Raw genomic sequence first — 24,394 nt, 5'->3', positions numbered from 1 at the left:
TTTTTTTTAAATAAATAACAAAGCTATGATAATTTTTTTTCTTTTTTGTGAAAAAAAAGTATTTTTAGCTATATGCCTATGCTTAATTAACATTAGGAAACTTGTTTTAATATCTATTCCATCTAAATTAATTTGAAAATAAATTAATAAATAAAAGAATTATTGAAAAAAAAAAACTGAAAATTGAAAAAAAAAATCATAAAACGTTCTAACAACTTTCCATTTCCCTCTTAAAATTTTATACAAAAACAACAAAAATAAACTTACTTTTTTATCGTACAACTGCTTGATAGGACTGCTACAGCGGCTAATGTTTGCAAACAAAGATGACCTGCCTTTTATACCGCAAACACTGGCAAAACATCAATAATAGTTCCTACAGAGACAGCCTTGAAAAAGTGCAAGAGGTTACAGGCAACAAGGCCACGCATCATCTCCTTTACCGTAAACAACTATGTTTACAATGCTCCAGATATAATTTAAATAGATTTGCCTTTTTAAGATGATACCAATTCGAAGTCTATAATTAGATACATAAGATTTAATCGATAATGAGGTCGCCGACAAGCTAAAGTTGTTTATATTGTACTTGAGAAACCACAATAAATGTTAGTCAGTTAAAATATGCAAGTAGGTTGGGGATACTATTATCAAGTTCGATATATCGGAAAATTGAGATATTTTTAGGAGTTTAATCAGCAAATGTATTCATCTAAACTAATAAACATGGCGGAGGGTTTATTCCAGCATGTGCATATTTCGTGAAAATCAAAGAAAAGGGTTTTAAACCTTTAACTGATCTCAAATTAATTGGGGTTTCGTAACCCCTTCTTGAAACTGCGAATTTCTTAAATTTGATGTAGCCATGGAAATCGTTAAAAAGGAAAATCGCTTGCTAAACTTCTAGCATTGCTGGATTAAAAGTTGAAAAAGAACATTTAGCCTGTTACGGATGCATTATTTTAAAGCAAACATTTTCAAAGCGAAATTTTCAGGAGTCTTGATGGACACCGTGGAAGCCATTTTTGACCATTATACAACGTTTTTCTTTTTTGTAGAAGTAAATTCTGGACACAACGGATCAGCTTTGAATGATTATCAGGAATAATAATGAACTAAAATTTACGCATCTATTTTGTCTTAAACAGCAAAGCTTACACATTACATATATTTTTTTTAACACCGTTGACATGTATATCGTGGCGACGATCCACTTACATCTACAAGACTATATATAATCTAAATAATGCAAGCATTGTTCTGTACTTTTCGTTTGCACAAACATGGCCTAAATTAAAAGGCTTGGGGAATTACAATATGCGCATTGATAAAATGCCGTTTAGGAATTAAACTAAACATTAATATTCTAGTATTTGTAATTGTTTGACCAGTTTAATCCTAAATTTAACAAGCATTTATATTCCCTATTTATATTGACTTACTTTTTCAACAGCTCTGACTTAGTTTATTGTTGACATTTTAAGTAACTATAAGTATTCTTTGTATGCATGTGTATGAAGGCCGTAAAATTACAATTAGTGGGTTTCTATATTCTTTTGAACATTTTCAGAGAGATCTTTTATCATTGGCAGTAACTTGCGACATAATATAATTTAAAAAACGTATTATTTCTTGTATTTGCAACATTATCAGTCATTTTACACGTTATTAGCAGGTACGGATCCTGAGATTTTGTTTTCGACAACACGTTTGATTAATTTTATGTTTTTGAAACACTGTAAAATTAATCTTGAATTTGATGTTTGGTTATTCAAAATCAACATAAAAATTATACCTTCAAACGAGTGCAATTTATATAAAAATTACACACAATTGACATGACGGGAATATATGGAAGTGTTTAACTTTTGGAGTGAGGCATTTTGTGTATTTTGTAGTCTACATTTGCTATAGGTGGTGAGAATTTATGTCCTTCAAACTCAGTAGTACTTTAACCCGCCCCGTCTCTCGCACCTGTTTAAGTCCGGAACCTCTAAAATTTTGTTGATATGTGTGACTTTAGATAGTTTACTCCAGCAGTGCTAGGGGTTACCTTGCAAGCTATTTTCTGACGGTGCCATCCTAATGGGATGACATGCAGGAACGGAATTCCAACCTCTTACATTGTAGGAGTATAGATAGTTATTTTGTATGCTTAAGGCGCGGGGACTTGCTCCCATTATCAAATATGCGACCCCACTAGTATATAACTACGAAAAGGGTGATCCCAGATTTTGGAGTGCCTCACTTCAACTAATTTTTTTCAATTAAAATCGAATGTATCAACAATCACGCAATAAGTGATGAATCTAATGAATAAACACAGGTATCACCTTCAAATACTTCTAATAAAGAGTAATCAAGGGAATCAAGACTCTAGAGGAAATCAAAAGAATGTAACCCATGGACAAAGACCAGACATGGAAAACACAACAAAGAACATAAAGTAAGTGAAATAATACATACAAAGTAACAAAAGTTTATGAGCAACTCGGACTCCACTGAAAACTGGGAGCATAGACCAGGTGCACAGGTAGGGTAAGCGTCCTCGAATCAACATAATGATGTGAACATTCAAACTCCATATTTCTGCAATCGCTTGGACCGAAAGTGAAACTACTGCGAAATTCCGTGCAACATTTTCTATATGTAATTCGTCTTATTTTATTTTAAGAACAACATAAACGCCTTACATCAATTATGAACATATTCATGACAATGACAATAAATAAACATACAGTGTCAATAACTTACACCTAGATACAAATATATACCGGTAGTTCTTGGTAGAGATTACTCATACCTTGTAAAAAAACAATTCTAAATCATCTTCCAAATATACAGAAAAAAAAATGCAACATATTTGTCTAGTGGGGTGGACGCGTTTTTTAACAAACGATCGACATTCCAATGAGAACAAATTGTGCTTCTCTATTTGGTGACCTATTCTTTCACTCTTATGAGGCTGACTTTATAGCTGATCTGATCCGACCTATATTTAGAGATCGATGTTTAAGGAAAACTATTGACTAAACTTTATGACAAACGTGATGACTTTTCATTCAGAATCGTCTACTTTCCTTTCATCTGTGGCAACATTCCTATAGCACCTGCGTATGGGGTTTTCATATCACAACTCATACGTTATGCCAGAGCTTGCCGTAACTACGCAGACTTTTTGTATCGCGCTAGACTTCTTACAATTAGGCTTCTGGAACAGGGTTATGGAACATGGTTGAAGTCATCACTACAGGAGTTTTATAGTCATCATGAACTCGTGGATCGTTACGGTGTATACATCTGCACCATGAAAACTGATATGTTCAACGTGTCATAGTTTTTTTCTCTTTTGTCTACACTGGACTTGACTTTTTATTAGCAACTCGGTGAGTGTTTCTAGAAAAGCAGAGGACGCTTACCCTACCGATGCACCTGGTCAGTGCTCCCAGTTTTTAGTGGAGTCCCGAATTACTCATTTACTTTTGTTACTTTGTATGTATTATTTCAGTTACTTTATGTTCTTTGTTGTGTTTGTCTGCTTTCCATGTCGGGTCTTTGTCCCTGGATTACATTCTTTTGATTTCCCCTAGAATCTTGGTTCCCTTGGGTTACTCTTCCATAAAAATTACATGATTTGTTCTATTTTTTTGTGATTTCATGTTAAGTATGATACCTATGTAGAATTTATTTTCTTTATGGCTATCACACATAATATAGTGTCAATGATATGGAAGCCATTTGGTTGCGACGGGTAAATTGAAATTATGGGTAATTTTTAATGACAGTAAATACATATTTTCTGACATTTCCATCATTTTGAGTTTTTTTAATTGGTATTGATTACTTCTGCAAACTAGTTACCAACAGTTTTACCTTTGTTAAAAATCTTTTAACCACAAAACGTAGAACATTTACTTCATCATTTCCATCACAATGGAATTCTTGAACTTCATTATCTAGGAAAGTGGGCATATGGTATTAGAAAAGTTTCAAAATCGAAGTTGCTGTTTCGTAAAAGATATGAAACCTCTTCATAAGTTGTAGATAGTCTTCTAATAAATGCTAAAATGTCCACTATTGCTACACCTTTTTTTATCTGATACCACATAATTATGATTTTGTATAAAAAAAAATTGTCCAGCCATTTTTACAGCGTTATCTCCCCGTTCCAATGTTGCTTATTTTGAGGTTTCTGTTCGTTAGATTTCGTTAGACATTTTTCTGTGTTTATTTGGTTTATAATGCTATAGATTAAAACGTTTGAAATATCTTCTGTTGCAATTTCTTTAGATAAAGGGTAAAATTTTGCTAGATTGACTGGACTACAGCATCTTATTTTTTAAGTAAATGTAGAAGTCAGTTTAAGTAGCTTAAATATTGAACTTCTTATCTTTTTATGGGCAAAGTTTAAATGGTTAGCACCCTATGACTACTTTCCAGACTATTCAGGTCTTCTTTCTTTCTTTTTTCTGTTCAGTAGCCTCAAAATATGCAAAGTAGTTGAAATTTCATATTTATTTGTCTGAATAAGTTTCCTTCAAATTGCTAGAATATTGTCTATGATTTTTATTTTTCTGTATTGTTAGTAATTTCAAATCTGTGATATTTTTTTTATGATCTCATTTCAAATATACTTTAATTCTGTGAGTACATTTGACATTGAATGATTTGCTCACATCACTATTTCAATAAAATGCTCTGCAAGGCACTCTTGGTTGGGTTGGCAGAGGTTGGGGCAAGTCTGGATAAATCATTCAGACTTGATACAGTTTAGAATTTGGATTGTGATTAGCACCGCATAAGATTCAAAATGAAATTGGCAAATGAAATCATTTTGGTACAATATCAGAATCTAAATACTCAGTCATATTTGAATTGATGAAATCTATCTAAGTTCACAAATTAAAATACCAAAACAAATCAATATTCATTAACCTTTTGAACTAAATGTGGACAATAACTCCAAAAGTCAATGCCAACTTTCTTTTGAGGTATGCAACCATGTGGTACAATTTCAAACAGATCCATACACTTATACTAATCTTATTGAGCAGAACTTGTTCCCCCTTTTTTCTCCTAATTCTAACAGTACCACCTTAATCAATCCCAAACTTTTTATGGCAAAGAACTTGTAGAGATCCATACACTTTTACTCAGGTTATTGAGCAAAAAATAAAATCTCTATGGATGTTGATGCTGTAAACAATGACCACAACCATAGCCTACAATGATTGTAATTTTTACAATCATATAAAAACAAATTGACAGTAGAGGACTGGATTATCTTCAATAATCAAGGAAATACAAACAATAAACTTTATTTCACATTTTTTGAATGTTTTAAGTAGCACTCCAGCTAAGATTCATGCAAAATCAGACAGGAGGTGATTCATGCATGTCAAAAACCCACCAAATTCAATTTTATTTGGTTGATTTTAGTGATAGATAAATGTATGATTTTCTCAAAAGTACAGATCACAATATGGCAAGGACAACTGTTGCATAAAAATATAGCATATGTAGATTGAGAAAGCATCATTTGTTTGATGAGTTTTTCTTCACCATGAATCACTTTAATATAGGCACTGTCTGAATTTTATATAGACTGGTACTTAAAAACATTTGTATATAAACCATAAAAGCATTATTTATTTGATAGTTTTTTTTTCATGATGAATCACCTCTACCATAAGCGGTGTCTGAATTTTAAATGGACTGGTACTTAAAAACAGGAACATGTATGATTGCAGAAAAAAGTTTCAAAAAGTAGTAGATTTTCAAATAATCAGAGAAAAAGACATATTTTCAACAAAAGGACTTAAAAAAAATGTTCTACAAATTTTATTTTACAATAGTAGAAAATATATGTAAAATTCATTCAACAATATTTCAAGCAAATAAAAAAAAAATAACAACAAATGTATAAGCAAAGCAATAATGAAAGCAATATAACAGGTGTCCAAAAAAAAATATTAAAACTGTCTATAGAGGAATTTGAAATTCCATAAAAATGCATTAAAATATTACATGTTCTGTTTTGTTCAAAATTTTCTTTTAAATAATAATCCATATCAGTTTTTTAAACAAAAATACATAACAAAAACAAAGGGAAACAATACAGATATATAAAATCAAACATATGAATTTTTAAAGGCACTGGATAAGAAATAAGTTAACACATTTTCAAGAAAATAAGAACTTAAAGAGTTCATGGAAGGATTGATTCATCATGTTAATTAATTGACTTCGACTTTAACTGTCGTCTGAATATAGCTGAAATATTGCTGCTCGGACGTTAAACCCCAACAAACAAACAAAACAGACTTTTACTGATTTGAAAATTGAATAAAATTATGTTGGTACTGGGTTATATTGAATCTTACCTGCTACAAACATAAAGTGAAAAGAAGATTTGCACTCTTTGCTTAAAATAAAGCATGGAAAATATAGTAATTAAAAAGACATGTAATATCATGTTGACAACTATTGGTTAATTCAGATTTTAGTATAGTTTCAGCTTGACATGGGGTCAGATCCATAAATTTTAAAAAGGGGGATATCTACATAAAAAGGGGGTTTCTAGACATTACAATATTTAAACTGCGGTGTTATTTTATTTCTCATTTTCTAAAATAAAAATAAATCCATATTCAAATAATGTATCTTGTTTTTTTTAACTGGAGAGCTGTTAAAGGATAGGATCTTATGCTTAAACAAGGGGTCCCAAAAGCCTGAATAGCTCACCTGGTTGAATTTTGCCTTTCAAGGGCAATAAGTTAAACAAGAAAAGTTGTCCAACAATTTTGACTCAAGAAAACTTTGATAGGACTTATCATAAGGATCATTTCAGTAAATGAAAGTCTAGATCTATTATTGTTTTCAAGACATTGGCTGAAAACTGTAAAAAAAACCTGTGATTTTCCTGTCAAGGGCAATAACTGTTATAAGAAAGTGTCTGACAAATTTTATGCCTGAAGACTTTTGTAGTCCTAAAAATAAGGATATTTGCAGCTACTGAAAGAATTTGGCTAAACTTAACCGTTTTGGAGATATATGTCAAAATATATGTCACAGATAGATCTCAACATGCTGAACACTTTTACCCTGCAAAATTTGGCTAAACCTAACTGTTTTGGAGATATATGTCAAAAACTACTGTCTGACCCCTATGTTCTATTTTTAGTAATGGCGGCCATGTTTTTTGACTGATCAAAAATCCCCACATCAGTTCTATGCAGGATACCCCAAGGAACATTCATACCAAGTTTGGTTCCAATTGGTCAAGTAGTGTCAGAGGAGAAGATTTTTGAAACAAATAACATAAAAAAAGCAAAAATGTTGAAAAAGGGAAATAACTCTTACATGGCTTAATAGATTAAAATGAAAATTTGACCGCAGATAGATCTCATCATGCTGAACAATTTTACCACTGTCAGAATTTGGCTAAACCTAACCGATTTGGAGATATATGCAAAAAACTACTGCTAAAAAAAGATGACACAAAAAACAAAATCATTTACACATACATTCTTCAAATTACTTTTACACTCCTGTTTTCATATTTATAATTACACCAGTTGTTTTCTAAAACCAAGATTTTTAAAGAATATAATACTGACAGAGAAAAATTGCAGTTCGGAATTAAAAACTGTACTTGAAGCAGAAGATAAACATTGTTACTTAAACGAAGTACACATTTCTCTCCATATCATAAAACCAAATATTGAATATATACTAGCATTTCTGGATGTATCATGAGTATTCCCTGAATTCAAAGACATGAAAATTTAAATTTTTTGCTGGATGAGATTTTTTCACCTCACCAAAAGGTTGAGACAGAACATATCCCACCCTGTAAAAATTGCCACAAAAAAATATAAAGAACCATCATATCCAACCCATGAGTGTCAGAAATCAACTTATTTTGCATGAGAATATCTGGTTTTGTTTATTTACAGGCTGTTTTAATGTAATTTATATGTTTCAGCTGATTGCTACTGGCCACATCAATTCACCATGATCATCTATCAAAAGTATATATATAGCAATCAAATCTTGCTTGGTATGGTGGGAGTTACAAACACATATTTTTAAACTTCTTTTAATTAGTTCCTAAATAACATACTCTGTTTTAATTTTTCTTTTCTCAAAATTAATGGTACAGTGCTAGCCATACCTGCAGTACAAGCTGTTATGCCCTTCATGTACAAAACAGTTAACTGATTAAAAAGCTCAAAGTGAGAAAGGTTATCCTCATGCATGATCAGGAAATTTCAGACACCCCAATAATTTTCAAACCAGGCAGAACCTTGTTAGAGAAAAAAACATTTTTTTAAAAGTGTCTGAGAATCTACAATCTTGCAGTCCTATAAATGTTAGAATCTTAGTACCTTATAGTGTTCTGCAGGTCATGTCATGTTATATGCTGTGCTTTATTTATAAGCTATGTGATATTGGAAATCTTTGCTGGCCTGCACTGTACTCATAGTTTTTGGAAAATCCTTAGTATATTAATGAAATGATATTTCATAACAAGAGCACAGTTAATCACCAGTGGTATTTTCAACTACTTCGTTTTACATACCAGCCAGTGTCGGCGAATTGCACTTCTGGGACTTAATAAAAAGCATATAAAATATAATAAAAAAATGTGTAAAAAAAAACTTAACAACAAAACTTAACAATTATTTTAGATTAATCTGAAATCTAAATTTTTGGTCCAGATCTCTCTTCTCAAAGGGATACCAAAAAATCCAATTGACATCCCATATATTGTTGTATAAATTAAATGCCATTCCATTAACAGAAGTCAATGGTTTTAATGGTAGTGGTATAGGGCTCACGTAATGTTGTGGAGTGAGGACATTAACGAGGGCTACATCATATGATAGAACCTCTATTCCAATTCCATTACTATCTGTGTAGTACACTCCTTTATCTACAGCTGTAAAAATAATTACACATGTCACATGTCAGTTAAATGGTGTGAAGTGAGAATATATGTAGTTTGGTTTACAGGAAGAACATTTTATACTATCATAATGAAGTAAGACAGAACAAAACTTATGCAATATAATTCATTCTCAAAATGCATAAACTTCACAACTTTTTTTTAAAGTTTGTACTGCTTATTATGCATATATTTTTAAATATCATAAATTAATTGAATGAATACAAAAATACCAATCTAATAAGCTTTTGAGTTAAATCAATATTGTAAAAACAGTAAAACATAAAATAATCAGGCAAAAGATTTTATCTAAGAAAATGAATAACTATAACATAAGTTTAAATGATATTCAAACATCTAAGTGTTATGTTACTGATGCTGGCATGGTTTCATAGGGGTGGCATTGATAAACACCTTCTTAACTCAGAAAATTTCTCTTTTGCATGAAGTTTTGATTTTTCACAATTTCTACCCCCAAGAATTGTTTACCTTCCTTCGCTTGGTTTCATTTTTTTCATACTACCTAACCTCTGATTCTAGATCCACCCATGTTATAAACCCCCAGTTTCTACTTGAAACCTAAATTAACTTTCTTACCATGTTGTCTTTGACTCCCATTTAATATAACATTTAATGGATCTACCATTTGTCCTAGTTTGTGAACTTTCCAAGAGTATTCAGGGCTTTCTACAGGTTGGAATACAAAATATATTGACTCTGGTAGTCTTGTTGGCGCCTTCTTATACCATTGCAGTATAACATGAACACCTATACAGAAATATACATTGTTACAATCAGACAAGGCCTAGCAGAAACAAATACACTGATAAATTTGTTGTGACAGTCCAGAAGTTAAATAATAAAATGGCCTAAGGTATACCATGATCTTCTGGTGCCAAAAAATCTACAATGAATAAAACAAAATTATTTTATTGCAAAAATATTTTTTCCCTTAACCTTAAGTTCAATTAGCTCAAGTTCTAAGAAATAATCTGAGTACAACATCTGATTCATCAACTTCATTGCAACATTATACAGGGGAGATAATTCAAAATTTGAACCTGTATTACTTGCATTTGACTTAAATATTACAGTACGCAAGTAATTTTCTGCTCCTAGGGTGTTCACTAAACCCTAATAGACAAATAAAACTTTTAAAATACAGTGAAATAACTTTCATTCGAGGGTACCAATTTTCGTGGTTTAAGGAAAAACTTCATTTCATAGATTCATAAATTTGTACATATGACAACTCCATTGTACACAGGAATGGGAAATTTCCCTTTTTTGTTGAAACCAGATTTCGTGGTACCCCATGAACAATAATACTTTCACAGTAAGGAAATATTGGAGAAAACAATCAAGGCAAAATTTGCGAAGCAATGTTTATGGATCTATGAATAAATTCAACAACCAATGATATTTTCACAATAGTAATCATTTGTCTATTGAGACATTCCACAAAAATTGAATTAAATTAAGTGTTAATATTGGGGCCTATAACAAATTTCTGAAAAGTTCTGTAGGAGAGTGAAGTTTGAAGATCATCCTGACACAAAATGAATAATAATACTCTAATATTACTATAGTTCAACACAATTTACTGACCTGCTTTTCCATTATTCACTTCAGCTTCTATTTCTACAGATATATGGACAGGACATCCATACTTTGTCATACATGTATGGTCAATGAAAGTGGCCATCATAATAAAATTACATTTAGAACCTATAAAAACGAACAAAATTAATATGAATTATTTTGTGCTCCATATTTTACACATGTATCATTATCTGGTATGTATGAAATAGTGACTAATTGATTTAGTAATAAGGCTTAAGCACAGTTTTTTTATACTCAATACAAGACTTTTCCATTTCTTTTTTAAATTATATTGTAAATTGTTTGTTCAGCCACAAATCTTTAGTAGCACATAAACAAAATAAAATTACAAGTAAATACTAGGGCTACACAAATCCTTGAAATTTTTCATTCAAGTAGTTATTTCTGTTGATAGGGTGAAATAGAACCATTCAACTTCAGTCATGTATTGTACAGTTAAAACATCAAATAGTTTGTGTCCATGAAACTCTAAAATGCATTCATAATGCATTGATCGAGTACATTCAGAAAAAAACTCACCTTGAAACAAATCAGTCATTTTCATCTGCCATATTTTACTTTCAGGATGAGCATTAGCTGAGATGTTTGGTTTACCTATACCTAACTGGTAACGTTTAGAGTATGGATAGTTTTCATTGAAGTAATCAAAATCTGATTGGTTCAGTGACTGGTAGACAAACTTTCCTAGTGGTCGAGTCGATGATGCCCAGTCTGTCTATGGAATGATAAATATGGAACAATATAATCATATTACAGTAAGTGAACACTGCATAGTAGTAACTATGGGTGAACCTAACATCGTTATAGAAAGAATGGAATGAAATTGATCATTGCTGTGCTGCAATGTTATTCCTTTCATTAGTTTCTCGGCTTTTGGGCTTAGTGTAACAATCCAAGGAGAAACAGTTTATAGATTGCATTACATTTTTTATCTCATTTTAACTATTATGATAAAGTGTAACAAATTAGTCTAAGACCATAGTGTAAATATCCCTTTGTACTGTATTCTATGTAAATTAAACCTGTCTATAAAGACCACCTGTTTAATGTGACCATGATTTTATTCTCCCTTGGAAGGTAATTTAAGACAGATTTGACTGTACTAAGTGTAATTCTTAAACATCTGGTATAATCAGAGAAAAATAAATGTTGTATAACTGATGACAACTTTCAAAGTGTGATGTCTGATGAAAGTTGATCAATAAACATTCTTTCATATGTTAAACAATATATGATAACTATTTCAATCAATTAATTACTTTAGAAACAGGATCCTTTAAGCCCACTATAGAACCTTCCTTGTCAAACTGGATAGTAAAACCATTACTACACTGCAGAACATCTAACAAATTAGTGACCTTTTCCATACCTGTTAAAACATGGAACGGAACACACATGAAATAATTCAGTTTCAGAAGTCACAAATTTTCTTATTTAATAAAAAAAATTGTTTATAATTGCAAATAAATTTACCTCATGATGTCATCAACAAATACTAAAATAATATATTGAATAGAATAATTTTCTGTGTCTTTGAAATATTCCCGATGAACATTGAAAATAACCTGGTTAAATGTGAACTATATGATAACAATTAATATATTATGGTCATTCGGTATTGACAAAATATGTTTTCTGCATTATTGTTATATACCTATTTTTCTTGTTAGCAATTTAAATCTATGCCATTTTTAATCTAAGTATTTCTGAATTTACAGTATTCTTTTATCTTCATGATCTCATTTAGGTCCACTAGCATATGATTACTGAATACATAAGAACTTAGCTTACAAAAGTTTCACATTTATCGTGAGAACAAAAAGAAACATAATTTTGCCATTAAGTCATTTTTTCAATGACATAGAGCATATGGCAAGATATGCTACAATAGTCTTAACTTAAACATTATGTATTCATAATTAGTAAATAACTGTATTGTATTTTATTAAGAATGTTAGGCATCAAATCATGATTGATATAAAAAAATCTTCATTCTAATACAACTGCTGAATACACTGATAACTGAACAAAAATGAATAAAATAATAAAATTGCATGTGTAGTTGTTAACTGTGGAATCGATACCCTAATACTTCCAGCATCATCCAACAATATTCAAAGTTATAACTATTTTTGCATTACAAATAAAAACTAATTCTTCTAAACTAAATGTATATGCTAACTAACCAGATGTGTCTGGTTTCTGTGAATTGATTTGTGACAATTCATATTTCATCTGATCAGCTAAATCATGTGATCCTAAGGCATCTATAGCCAGGTAACTGAAGTTCCTCTGTTCTTGCCATGATAAGACTCCATTTGTCAGATTTTTGTCTGAAAAATACCAGTCATTTAATAAATACGATCAAGTTTGTCTTACATTGTATCTGTATATCATTGTATTATTAAGATACATACACTTTCTCATTGCATGTTTCAAAGTGCTAGTTTTGATTTTTTTATAACGTCATTTTAATAAAGATACATTTTTTTGGAAGTTGAATAAAATAAGCTTTGTTGAAGGTGATTATATGTCAAGATTTAAAGTCAAGGAACATGAAACAAACTATAATCTGTGCTTAAGCACAGTATGATCATTCTTTGTTGTTGAAGTCCACCAGCTATTTTTAAAAGATCAATTAAGTACCAGTCTATCTAAAATTCAGATAACGCCTATAGTACAGGTAATTCATGATGTAGAAAAACCCACCGAACAAACAATGTTTTTTGGTCTTCAGATGCTATACTTCTAAGTAACATTAGCCTTTTCTGTATTCAGATCTGCATTTTTGAGAAAATCATACATTCATCTCACACTAAAATCAATCTAATCAAAGTAAATCAAGAAAGATAACTCTTGCAAAGCACTGATTTCTTGTACAATCTATATAAATTTTATCTCAAAAGCTCAACATCCAAATGAAAAACCAAGACTGGTTATGTGGTCTGTAACTAGTTCTGAATAAGAAATAAAGTAAAATAGGTGGGTTTTTGACATGCATGAATCACTTCTTGTCAGATTTTTATAAAGACTAATACATTGTACTTAGAACCAAAGGGAAAATGGCTTCCAACAAAGCAAGCATTTGATAAAAAAAAAACTATTATTTTGTTCACTACTTACTTCTTTTTTTGTCATCCATCATGGCATAAAATTTGTCATTAGACCAATGTACAGAATCAAAGACACTACTAAGTCCCCATGTATGTTCTCCTAACTTTAACATCAGTATGCTGGAGTTATAAATCCTGCTGTCACTCAGAGAACATGCTGTCAAATGATAACAGTAGCTTCATATACATATTATTTTTAATGATTATTGGATTATGTGCCTTTTTAAAGGAATTTCACTTAAAACTAATACAATTCCAAAGGCCTTTTTATTAAATTTGTTTTGAGTGATTAAGTCCTATGCATACATTATTTTTCCCCTTTAAAACATGTTGTAAGTAATAAACATGTCAGATTTGACTAGATGTTTTTTGTAACTGCAAAAAAAGGTTGATACAGTTCAGAGCATATCACTTTTTGGCTGGTAATGAAATCCACTATCACAGAAAAAATCATTTTGAAATGGTAATTCTGTCACAGATATATGACAGCAAATATAGTCAATTTGTTTTTACACATTTTATCTTCATTTTCAACTTCATTTCTGTATAATGCATGCATGAACTGCTAAAAAACTCCAAACAAAGGAACTACAAATTTATAATGTTGTTTTACTCAGTTTACTTTATATTTTAAAGCTTCTTTTGAACAGAACATACCCCTTTTCTACTAATAACAAGTTATGTAGTAGTTTTATCAGTCACTTTTAGTTTGTGTTCTGTACACTTCTAGCTTTTGGTGATTAATCTATATCAATAGCAAAAATACAGGTTTAATGTCTACCACACTTTATATACATGGTACAATACCTGTTTCTACAGACAGGCATTTTGATCTAGCTCTCATCAATGCTCTCATCTCTGCAACCTTTCTAGGATCAGATGCTGTACCTTCTATCCATGTATCACCTAATTCCTTGTCAATTACCGGAAGCTTTGATTTGATTGGTTGAAGAGCTGCGATAAAGTCTCCAAATGTTGTAGCTTGGACATCAGCACCAGGGAACTGACCTCTAGCTATTTCATAGTATCGTAATACCTCCTACATTATTTACAATCACAATTTTGTAACTTTAATTTAAATATAAATCAATGAAAAATAAACAGTGCAATAAAGTATATAATCCATCCGAACTCTGAAACAAAATCAGAAAAAAATGGAAACCAAACTGTAGCTTTACTCCACCAATGACGAACTTCTAAGAAAAAATATCAAAATTCCTAAGGCATTTTTGAGTTTTCCTATAGACAAGTATGGAAGCTGAACACCATAAATGGTTATTCAGAATAAGAGTATATAATAAAACCACTGCAAACAATACACTTATATGGTGATATCACAATGCACCAAAAGGCCTTTAACATACATATGAAACACATTTCACTCCTATCATATTTTCCTCTGAATCCATAAAATTGAACAATAAAACATTAACAGCAATCTAAAGTAATAAACTCACTGATATATTCATAGGTGGGCCAGAGTTATCCATTCTAAAACCAAAACAGAGAGCATGGTCAAAGTTTGGATATGTTGCACAGTCATGTCGAGATAAACCACCAGGTTTTGCAGGGAAAATTCCTGGATTATCTGGATAACCACCTGTAGGATATAAATAAATGTAAATTGAATGTGTTATATTCAATGTTGATGCATTGATCTGTTAAAAGGTGGTCTACTTTTATCCCACCTGAACCATAACACAATGCATTCCAATATACACAATGTACTGGAAAATGGCTCAATAAAGATGGGATTGACAAGACCTGTCAAGAGGCCTTTATTGTTGGATATCCTTCAAAAGAATGAGGAAAAATTTTTATGATGCTTCTATTGTGAATATTCAGACATCTCTATTTATTTCAACAAATCTGCCCTAGAAGTATACTTCAAAAAAATAAAGTGACTGAAAAATTCTTTTTTTTTGCAAAGATTTTTTTTAATTTAAAACACACGGAACTATCAAGATATTATCTGACAACCTGGATGCCATAGTCCAATCACTGAAGAGTTCTTAAAAGTCCATGTGAATATTGGTGGGACTGCTGGAGGGGATGTTACCGAGTTTACTCCAACACTAATGGCTGCTATGCCCTCCTTCTCTAAAATAGGAATGATTCCTTGTGTCATGGCTAAGAAAAAAATAAAGTACTGCTGGTAAAGAAACATCAATTAGATTTTTATCCTGATTTCCTATTTATTTGTAATTTCAATTCTAACCTTTTGTTTTTCAATTTTAGCTTATGATAACTGTAAATTCAGTCTATTTCTTAATCTTGTTATTTAAATACATGTCCTGAGAAGTTTCAACAGATTCTGCTTTAATTGATGCAGTACGAAAGCCTTTGATCTCCTTTTGTAGACAAAAAATTTTTTTAACACAAATCTTTCCTGAAAAAAAAGAGAAACTTATGTGTAATAACACGAAACTTTCATGAGATAATGTAAAACTAACATGTAATCATGCGAGGGTGGCAGCTAGGCAATTTGTATGCCTCTGCTTAAAAAACTGTTTGGTGGCTAGCATTTATCAGCTTGCATAACAGATATATACTTTATGTTTGTCATTCCTACAGCTGATGCATTATTTCAGGAAAAAAAGATAGTTTCAAGATTAAAGTTAGGTTGATTCAATCCATAATTTCATGTCTGTACTCACATTATTACATTAATAAAATGAATAATGCTTTTCTGTTGTCTCAAGTATTTTAAGGGCCATGACCTCTTACACCAAAGACGATTGTTGCTTCTATATTCTGTTTTTTTTTTCTTTCTTTTTTTTTAATGTTTTGTTTTGTTTCATGTTTTTGGTTTCTTTTCATCCCATTTTCATTCTTGACAAAAAGGTTTACTAAATGGCTTCATTTGACCTAACAAAAACATAAGTACTACCGGGTACTTTATATTAAGAACAAAACAGGTTTAAATCTCTCCATTTTGACCTCCAAAACAAAAAAGGGAAAACTGAAAAGTCTAGAAAAAGAAATTAATAAGTCAAAGTGTAAAAAATACAGGTGGACAAATCATAAATTTTCATCTTCTTTTATATATACAAACAAGACAAACGTTTGCCTTAATTCTTGTTAATTATTTCATGAAAGTTTTGCATTATAACACATACACGCACACACAAATTGTTTAAGAAAATGAGCTCAATGGGCTTTCATAATACTGCAATTTCCTGAATAAAAAATAAAAATAAGGGGACTACCACTTGATTTTGAGTGGGCTGGCAATTTTGTGGCTTCAGAATATTCATTTTTGAAATTTTCATGGTCAGAAAATTTATTTTCAACAACATTGGGGCAAGATTATTTACTTTCAGTATGAAGTATGTGGACTGATGGCAGACAATTTATTTATTTCCTACGAAGTGTAGGCCACAACATTTATTTTCAATTTTTCAGAGCCAGAATATTTATTTCCAAAAACTGTCAGTCCCCCCTTCAGAGTCATACGCTTGTCCCTTAAAACACCAGTTATAAAGATGCCCATTCAATAGTGCCCTAGCTATCCAAAATGAAAATGTATCTTATGCTTCTATTCTTCAGAAAAAAAATTGTCAGTCATAACCATTTTGTTTAGAAACCTTTGTATTCAATGTTTCCTTGAAACATGATATAGCCAAAATACAATAGCATGATTTTTTTTTATAAAATATTTATTATGTACACTGTATATTGTTTGGTTTATTTGGAAACTGGTAAGAATGGTAAAGAGCCTCCTTATTAATAATTCTTCCAACCTGCCCAATGATTTTCAGCTTGAATGCTGTTTAATTGATATTAAAGAAGTCCTATATCATAATATCAACTACTAACTAACATGGCACATCTCTTTGGCTAAGAGTTCTAAATTTTCTATCAATGTTGAATCTTTCATCAAGATTTTTACTGAGCTGTATTCCAAACTTTGCCAATGACACATCCATTACTTCATGTTGCATGTTCATTGGTCCAGAATGCCAAGTAATGTCACCTTGCTTCACTGCACTCTCAAACGCTGCCAACTCAATGGATGTTGGACACTGAAAGTTCATATGAATTTCCTCTGAAGAGGTATCACAAATACAAGGAGACTTAAAATATTAATGATAGGATACATATACTCATTGGTAATTGTTGCATCTGGTCCTATCCAACATTCCTGCAAATTTTGGTTCTGTCTTGTGATTTTTGTATTTTGATGAATTTATTGATATCAGAGAAGCAAGATGATTCTATATGCTTGAATGGCCCTTTGGTCAACTGAACTACAAGTAGTAGAAAATTAATTGGTATTCAAATATTTGCCTTTTATAAACTATAAGATACATGTTTATTAAAATTTGAAGTTGTTACAACTTAGTTTGTTAAACATCTACTCATACCTAAACAACCCATATTACAGCATGTTCTTCATGGTATTTCCAAAGTACCAAACCATCAAATGATATGCAAAAAAAATTAGAGTACACCCTAATAAGTGTATTATAAGTCTAAGTACATAACAGTTATACTTAGAATCTAAAAATAGAGTTTTACCTTTAATTTAACACCAGATAAAACCAAGTCAGGTGGACAATTGATATACAGAGCCACCAACCATGGATGAGTTGTATATATAAACTTCTCATAGTATCCCAACATTCTCAGCTGCTCTGATAACTTTATGGCACGTGGAAAGTATTCCACAAAGTATTTATTCAAGACATTGTTGATAAATCCCAGTTCTTCTGGTAAGAGACCATCATATCCTACATCTGAAAAATGGGGAGAAAAAACTTGCCATAGTAAGTATCATTGACTGTCTTCACCCTAAAAAGTGAAGACATTATGAAATACTAGGTAGATATCTGTTTTCTCATACATCTTACATACATGCACTCCTTCATTCTTATAAAACAACATGCCCTAAGTTTAATCAACTGGCAACATGCCTAAGTTTAATCAACTGGCAACATGCCCTAAGTTAAATCAACTGGCAACATGCCTAAGTTAAATCAACTGGCAACATGCCTAAGTTTAATCAACTGGCAACATGCCTAAGTTAAATCAACAGGCAACATGCCTAAGTTAAATCAACTGGCAATCTCTGTTTAATCAAGAACTCTAAAATACAGATCAATTAGATATATAACCTATATTACACATAATACTAAACGTTATATATGTACTGCATCACCATCTACGTACATGTATAACACAATGTTCTTCAGTCAAAACTACTTTTGTATGAGACTTAGTAGTAATACCAAACATGCAAAAGATGAGATATTCTTTATCTGTACATATACCAGCAGACTTGCTACAAGTCCCTCTTTATTATATATATGACATAGAAAATCTATGTAATTTACCTCTCTGACAACACAACTACTAATTTCTGAAAAGTCTCTCCCATATTAATTAGTAGATTTGCTATCAGAGGGATATATGCAATCAATACACTTTTTCATATATTCTTTAATATAAAGAGAGGGACTTGTAGCAAGTCTAATATACCAGTACATCATACCTATTCTATAGTTATATTTGACAAGACCACACAGAAAACACCAAAAATAAAACACACAAAAGAATAAAATATTATATATAACACAAAAGGAACAATAAATACAGTTTGCACATACAGAAAATGAAAATAATCACAAAACCCATTATATCATACAAGTAGTATTACCCAGCCAGTATGTTACATGTATGCAATATGTACATAAAATTTATGTCATTTGTCTATACATACCCAGATGGTTCATAAATATCATATGAACTTTCTTGACATCCTGAGCTATTACTTCATTACCTTCAATTGTTACCAAGAGTATAAGCACCTAGGATGAAAAAACAAGCCACTTGCAACTTAAGGTTATAAAACAATCTAAAATATTTAAGTGAGTTTCCTTCTGTTTTAGGAAAAGTACCAGAGACTCACGCCATTGGGAAAAACAAATTAAAATTGTGACAATATACATGAAGGCAAGAGTTTTAAAAATAGTTATTTGTTGAGGACCATTACAATTTCCATTGCGTTAAAATCCTTGAGATGACCTCTGGATAATAAATTTGATACAGTAGGGGAACTGTATTCTTTACATATTACAATTTTCATTTTAATCATGTAAAACCTTAACAATGCTGGAATTTTAATATGACATGCTTCAAAGCTCTTTAGAATATAGCCATGGTAAAAAAAAGAATAAACGCATGACTTACATTTTGTGCAACACAGAGATCTATTAAAAAGGAACTAGTCCTATCAGAATTGAAATAAATCACAGAAATTCCATTTTATCATTGTTTCACCACAGGCTGACCATTTATGTTGTTATTTAACCCCTCACTATTTTCCAAGGTAAAACAGCGCAACATAAATGGCCAGCCCGTGGTAAAACAGTGATAAAATGGAGTTTCCATGATTTATTTGTTAATCAAGAGATTTGGAGAATAATAGTATTTCTCTTTGGGAATATGACCGAAATTAGGACCTAAATAAGAGATGGTAAATCATTGTTTATGTAACCTATTTTTTAACCATGTAAAAAGAACACTGTACTACATGTACCGGCATGTTCTTACTGGGGGTGGGGATCAGGGAACATGTACATGTACAAAAATGTACATGTTTTAATGTCCAAATATAATAGAAGAAGTGATCCATGTTCCCTGATCAACAAAGTTTTAAAGGTAAAGGGCAAAAAAGCTTTTAACGTGGTATTTTCTTATTTATGAATTTGTCCAAGAGAATTCTGGTAGCAACATTTGATACATCTTCGCTACATTTTAGTACTAACTCTTACGGAAATCCATTGAGAAATGTTGGTGTTAGTGCGAATACAAAACTAATTCTGAAGAAGACCTATCTATTTCCAAGGAAGATAACTCTCACATTATAAGCTGGAATTGTTGATTTTTTGTCTTGTCCCAAAATAGCAGTCTGATGTATGTTTTATTAAAAACTGATGAAAAATGTAAGCATTAGTGTGATGAATACAAACTATGATGGCCAGACACACATATGCAAGGACACATGGACGTCTAGCAATTTGAAGTCACTGCATCCAATGTGGCAGGTTACAAGAAAATAATGGTTGCAGGGCCTGGAAATGTTATTAAACATTTTCACTTGAGTTTGAGAGAAACCTCCTGGCTGCTATTTTTTTGGTGTACATGTAGATTATTTTTTATTTTTTTTTTTCATACCGTATATCCAGGGATCGAATTTAAGGGGAATACTCGCTAAATGCAAGTTGAAATTCAATTTTGCTAGTAGAATTTATTTCCACTTGCTAAAATTTGCTAGTGGAATTCTGTATGTCATATAGGTAAAGTCCAGAAACAGCCTAAAAAACTTAAATTTAGCGAGTGTAAATTTTCAGTACTTGCTAAATTTAGCTAGTGGAAAAAATTCTGAAATTCAATCCCTGATATCGATAAAGTTCTGTTATGGAAAACATTGTCAGGAGTTTACATGATAATGCAAAAATAAAAGCTTTAAAACTCATTTGCCTCTAATCATTTCAGTTGCTACTATAAAAATATGTTTCCACAGAAATCATTAGTTTTCTGTGGCATGTTCATTTGATTTATGGGAAATTGAAAAACACAGAATTTGAACCTTTAATTAATTGTTGAATTATACAGATTTCCATAACTATGATTTGATTAACAACAATGTGGTAGATGAGTCTGGATGTTTTTGAAATTAAGCCTAATAATACTCCAAAACATATGATCATGGGATGATTTTTGTCTACCCTGGACTTGACTTTTTACGAGCAACTCGGCAGGTGTTTCTAGTGAAAACTATTGACCAAACTATATGAAAAATGCAATGACTTATCATTCCATATTCTCAACTTTCTTTCATCAGTGGCAACATCCCTTCAGTACCTGTGTATGGAGTTTAGAGCTTGCCGTAATTACACACACTAGACCTCTTACAATTAGGCTTCTTGAACAGGGTTAAGTTGCTACAAGATCACTGCAGAAGTTTTATGGTTGTCATCATGAACTTGTGGATCGTTACAGTGTATCCACCCGCACCATGGAAACTGATTTGTTGAATTCAACATGTCATAGATTTTCTTTCCTTTTTCGCCTGCCCTGGACTTGACTTTTTATGAGCAACTTAAAGGCTGTTCCTAGAAAAGCAGAGGATGCTTACCCTACTGGTGCATCTGGTCCATGCTCCCAGTCCAAATTACTCACTTACTTTAGCTACTTTGTTTCTGTAATTTTGGTTATTTTATGTTCTTTATAGTGTGTTTTTTTTTCGGGTCTGGTCATTGTCCCTGGATTACATTCTTTTGATTTCTGCTGGAATATTTGTTCCCTTGATTGCTCTTTGAAAATCAAAAATAAAAACATGAATTTACAAATACCAGAAGAGTGATTCAATATGCAACCAGTCTAATCAAAACAGTAAAAGCATGTCACATAGACAAAACACATACAAATTTCACAGAGGTAGCACACTTAACAGATGTTTCATGTAGCATTTAAGAAAATCATTAGACAGCACAGCATTAAGAAATAAATTTGTCAGTTCCATGTCCCAGAACAATCCCTATAACCTTATCTATTATTTAATAACAATCACCAGCATCAACATGATTGTTGACCTCGTTTGCATCAAATTTGCAAATTAAATCAGCATTAAAAAGGGTCAAATGGCCATAATACAGTATATTTTCATTATATTAAAACACAAAAAGAGGCTCCCAGAAGCCTGAATCACTGACCTGGTTATATATTTGTCTTTCAATGGCAGTAACTCTAACAAAGAGCTGTCTGACAATTTTGACCAAAGGAAGACTTAAATAGTACGTATCATAAAGATCATTTCATCAATTGAAAGTTTCATTCTATCTATTATAGTTTTCAAGATACTGGCTGAAAACTGCTAAATTCATTATTTTTTGCCTTTCAAGGGCAATGACCCTAACAAGGAGTTGTCTGACAACTTTGATCCCCGCAAACTTTTGTAGGCCTTATCATAAGGATCATTTCAGCAATTTGAAATTTTCATTCTATCTATCATAGTTATCAAGATATTGACTGAAAACTGTAAAAAAAAAACCCAAAAAATGTCATTTTTTACCTTTCAAGGACAGTAACTCTTACAAGGAGTCATCTCATAACTTGGATCCTGGACACTTTTGTAAGGATCATTTCAGCAATAAAAAGAATTTGGCTAAACCTAAATATTTTGGAGATATATGAGAAAAACTTCTGACTGACCCCTTTGTTCTATTTTCAGTAACAGCGGCCATGTTTTTCGTGGAATCAAAAATCCCTACATCAGTTCTATGCAGGATACCCTAAGGAACATTCACACCAAATTTGGTTCCAATTGTTCAAGTAGCGTCAGAGAAGATTTTTTAAAGAAATAACATTAAAAACAGTAAAAAAAAAACCATCAAAAAAGGCAATAACTCCAACATGGCTTAGGTCTCACTAACCACTTCCGGGTCAAATGGCCTACCCCCTATGTAGTACTAAAAACAAGCTGAACCTAGACATATGCATTGTAAGTGCATTATTTGTGTGTATTTTGATTAAAAGTAGTCAAAATAAAACTAAGAATGTGTACTTTAAAATCATATATGTAATTAACTACAAAAGTGTATGAATATTGTTTACATGTGAGAGTAATTTGCCTCCATGCTGTCAGTTAGCAGAAAAGGTAAAAATGTGGATTTTCAGTATTATTTATTCAAGTAAATTTTGTGAAGAATTTCTGCTATCATTGTACCATTAGCATAATGATTTTGGAAGCCTTATTTTCCAAGCTTCGCAATGGTATGCAACTTTAAGATGTCATTTGTCCTGGGAATTCACAGTGAAACTTTGAAAATTACTTTTTTAACATGTAAAGTAATGGAAACGTCAGAAGTGGTTAGTGAGACCTTATCAGATTACAACAAAAATTTGACCACATATAGATCTCATCATGCTGAATACTTTTACTCGTCAGAATTTTCCCTAAATCTGACGCTTGAGATAAATGCGAAAAACTACTGTCTGACCCCTATTTTCTATTTTTAGTAATGGCAGCCATGTTTTTTAACAAATCAAAAATCCCCACAACAGTTCCATGCAGGATGCCCCAATAAACATTCAAATTAAATTTGATTCCAATTGGTCAAGTATAGTGTCAGAGGAAAAGAGTTTTGAAAAATTGTTAAGGAGGATGATGGACGATGATAGACAACAGACGACTTTGGCCAGGTGAGCTAATAATGGCTAAGAAGTATTATCATATAACTATACATCATATGTACACATTTGTTAATAGATATACACAAGGGATAGTAGCCCAACCTACAATGTAGTCAAGATATTAATGTTTGATCAGGCATTTTCAGTTATGGCACTGGGAGGCAACCAAACATATTGGACATTTGGACCTCTTTAAGTTCATTTTGTAGAGCTTGAGAATCAAGAATATTTATACATATTGTAGACTATAAAAATTTTGAAGTTTTGCGGGTATCCACAGGAAAGTTAGGCATGAAAATCATTCCAAACAGAAACACTAATGAGTAATGTTAACAAGATGAAAGGAAAATACGTGTTTTCCTATTGTTTACAACACATGAAATGTTTGTATTTATATTTGTACTTGTGCTTACAATATGAAAGCAAAATACGTGTTTTCCCATGTTTCACATCACATGAACTGTTCGTTGCAGGGGATGGTTCGTTGTATTTACACCGGAAGCGGAAA

General features: G+C 31.5%; 1 protein-coding gene across 2 annotated transcripts in view; it reads right to left on the bottom strand.

Moving 5' to 3' along the window:
* Positions 1-24,387, bottom strand: part of LOC148616341 (uncharacterized) — a 24,997-nt gene extending 610 nt beyond the window's left edge. Inside the window, exons 1-15 of one of the 2 annotated variants that reach the window (XM_088583252.1) lie at positions 24,300-24,387; positions 19,409-19,496; positions 18,208-18,425; positions 17,510-17,711; positions 15,667-15,816; positions 15,144-15,286; positions 14,494-14,725; positions 13,697-13,843; positions 12,760-12,906; positions 11,833-11,942; positions 11,093-11,288; positions 10,559-10,678; positions 9,548-9,718; positions 1,159-8,944; positions 268-520 (exon numbers count right to left, since the gene is read on the bottom strand). In XM_088583252.1, the coding sequence (XP_088439378.1) occupies positions 8,685-8,944; positions 9,548-9,718; positions 10,559-10,678; positions 11,093-11,288; positions 11,833-11,942; positions 12,760-12,906; positions 13,697-13,843; positions 14,494-14,725; positions 15,144-15,286; positions 15,667-15,816; positions 17,510-17,711; positions 18,208-18,425; positions 19,409-19,496; positions 24,300-24,329 (2,214 nt within the window). In that variant the 5' untranslated portion in view covers positions 24,330-24,387 and the 3' untranslated portion in view covers positions 268-520; positions 1,159-8,684. Of the gene's footprint in view, positions 1-267; positions 8,945-9,547; positions 9,719-10,558; positions 10,679-11,092; positions 11,289-11,832; positions 11,943-12,759; positions 12,907-13,696; positions 13,844-14,493; positions 14,726-15,143; positions 15,287-15,666; positions 15,817-17,509; positions 17,712-18,207; positions 18,426-19,408; positions 19,497-24,299 lie in introns of both variants that reach the window. The other variant, XM_088583251.1, reaches the window with a different exon arrangement.
* Between the last annotated feature and the right edge of the window lie 7 nt (positions 24,388-24,394).

Source organism: Perna viridis, chromosome 5 (genome assembly GCF_037379345.1).
Source record: "Perna viridis isolate PV_CMFRI_1.1 ecotype Kerala chromosome 5, ASM3737934v1, whole genome shotgun sequence".
Classification (NCBI taxonomy): Eukaryota; Metazoa; Mollusca; class Bivalvia; order Mytilida; family Mytilidae; genus Perna; species Perna viridis.
The sequence above is the reverse complement of the archived record's forward strand: the minus strand, read 5'-3'. Positions and strand labels throughout refer to the sequence as shown.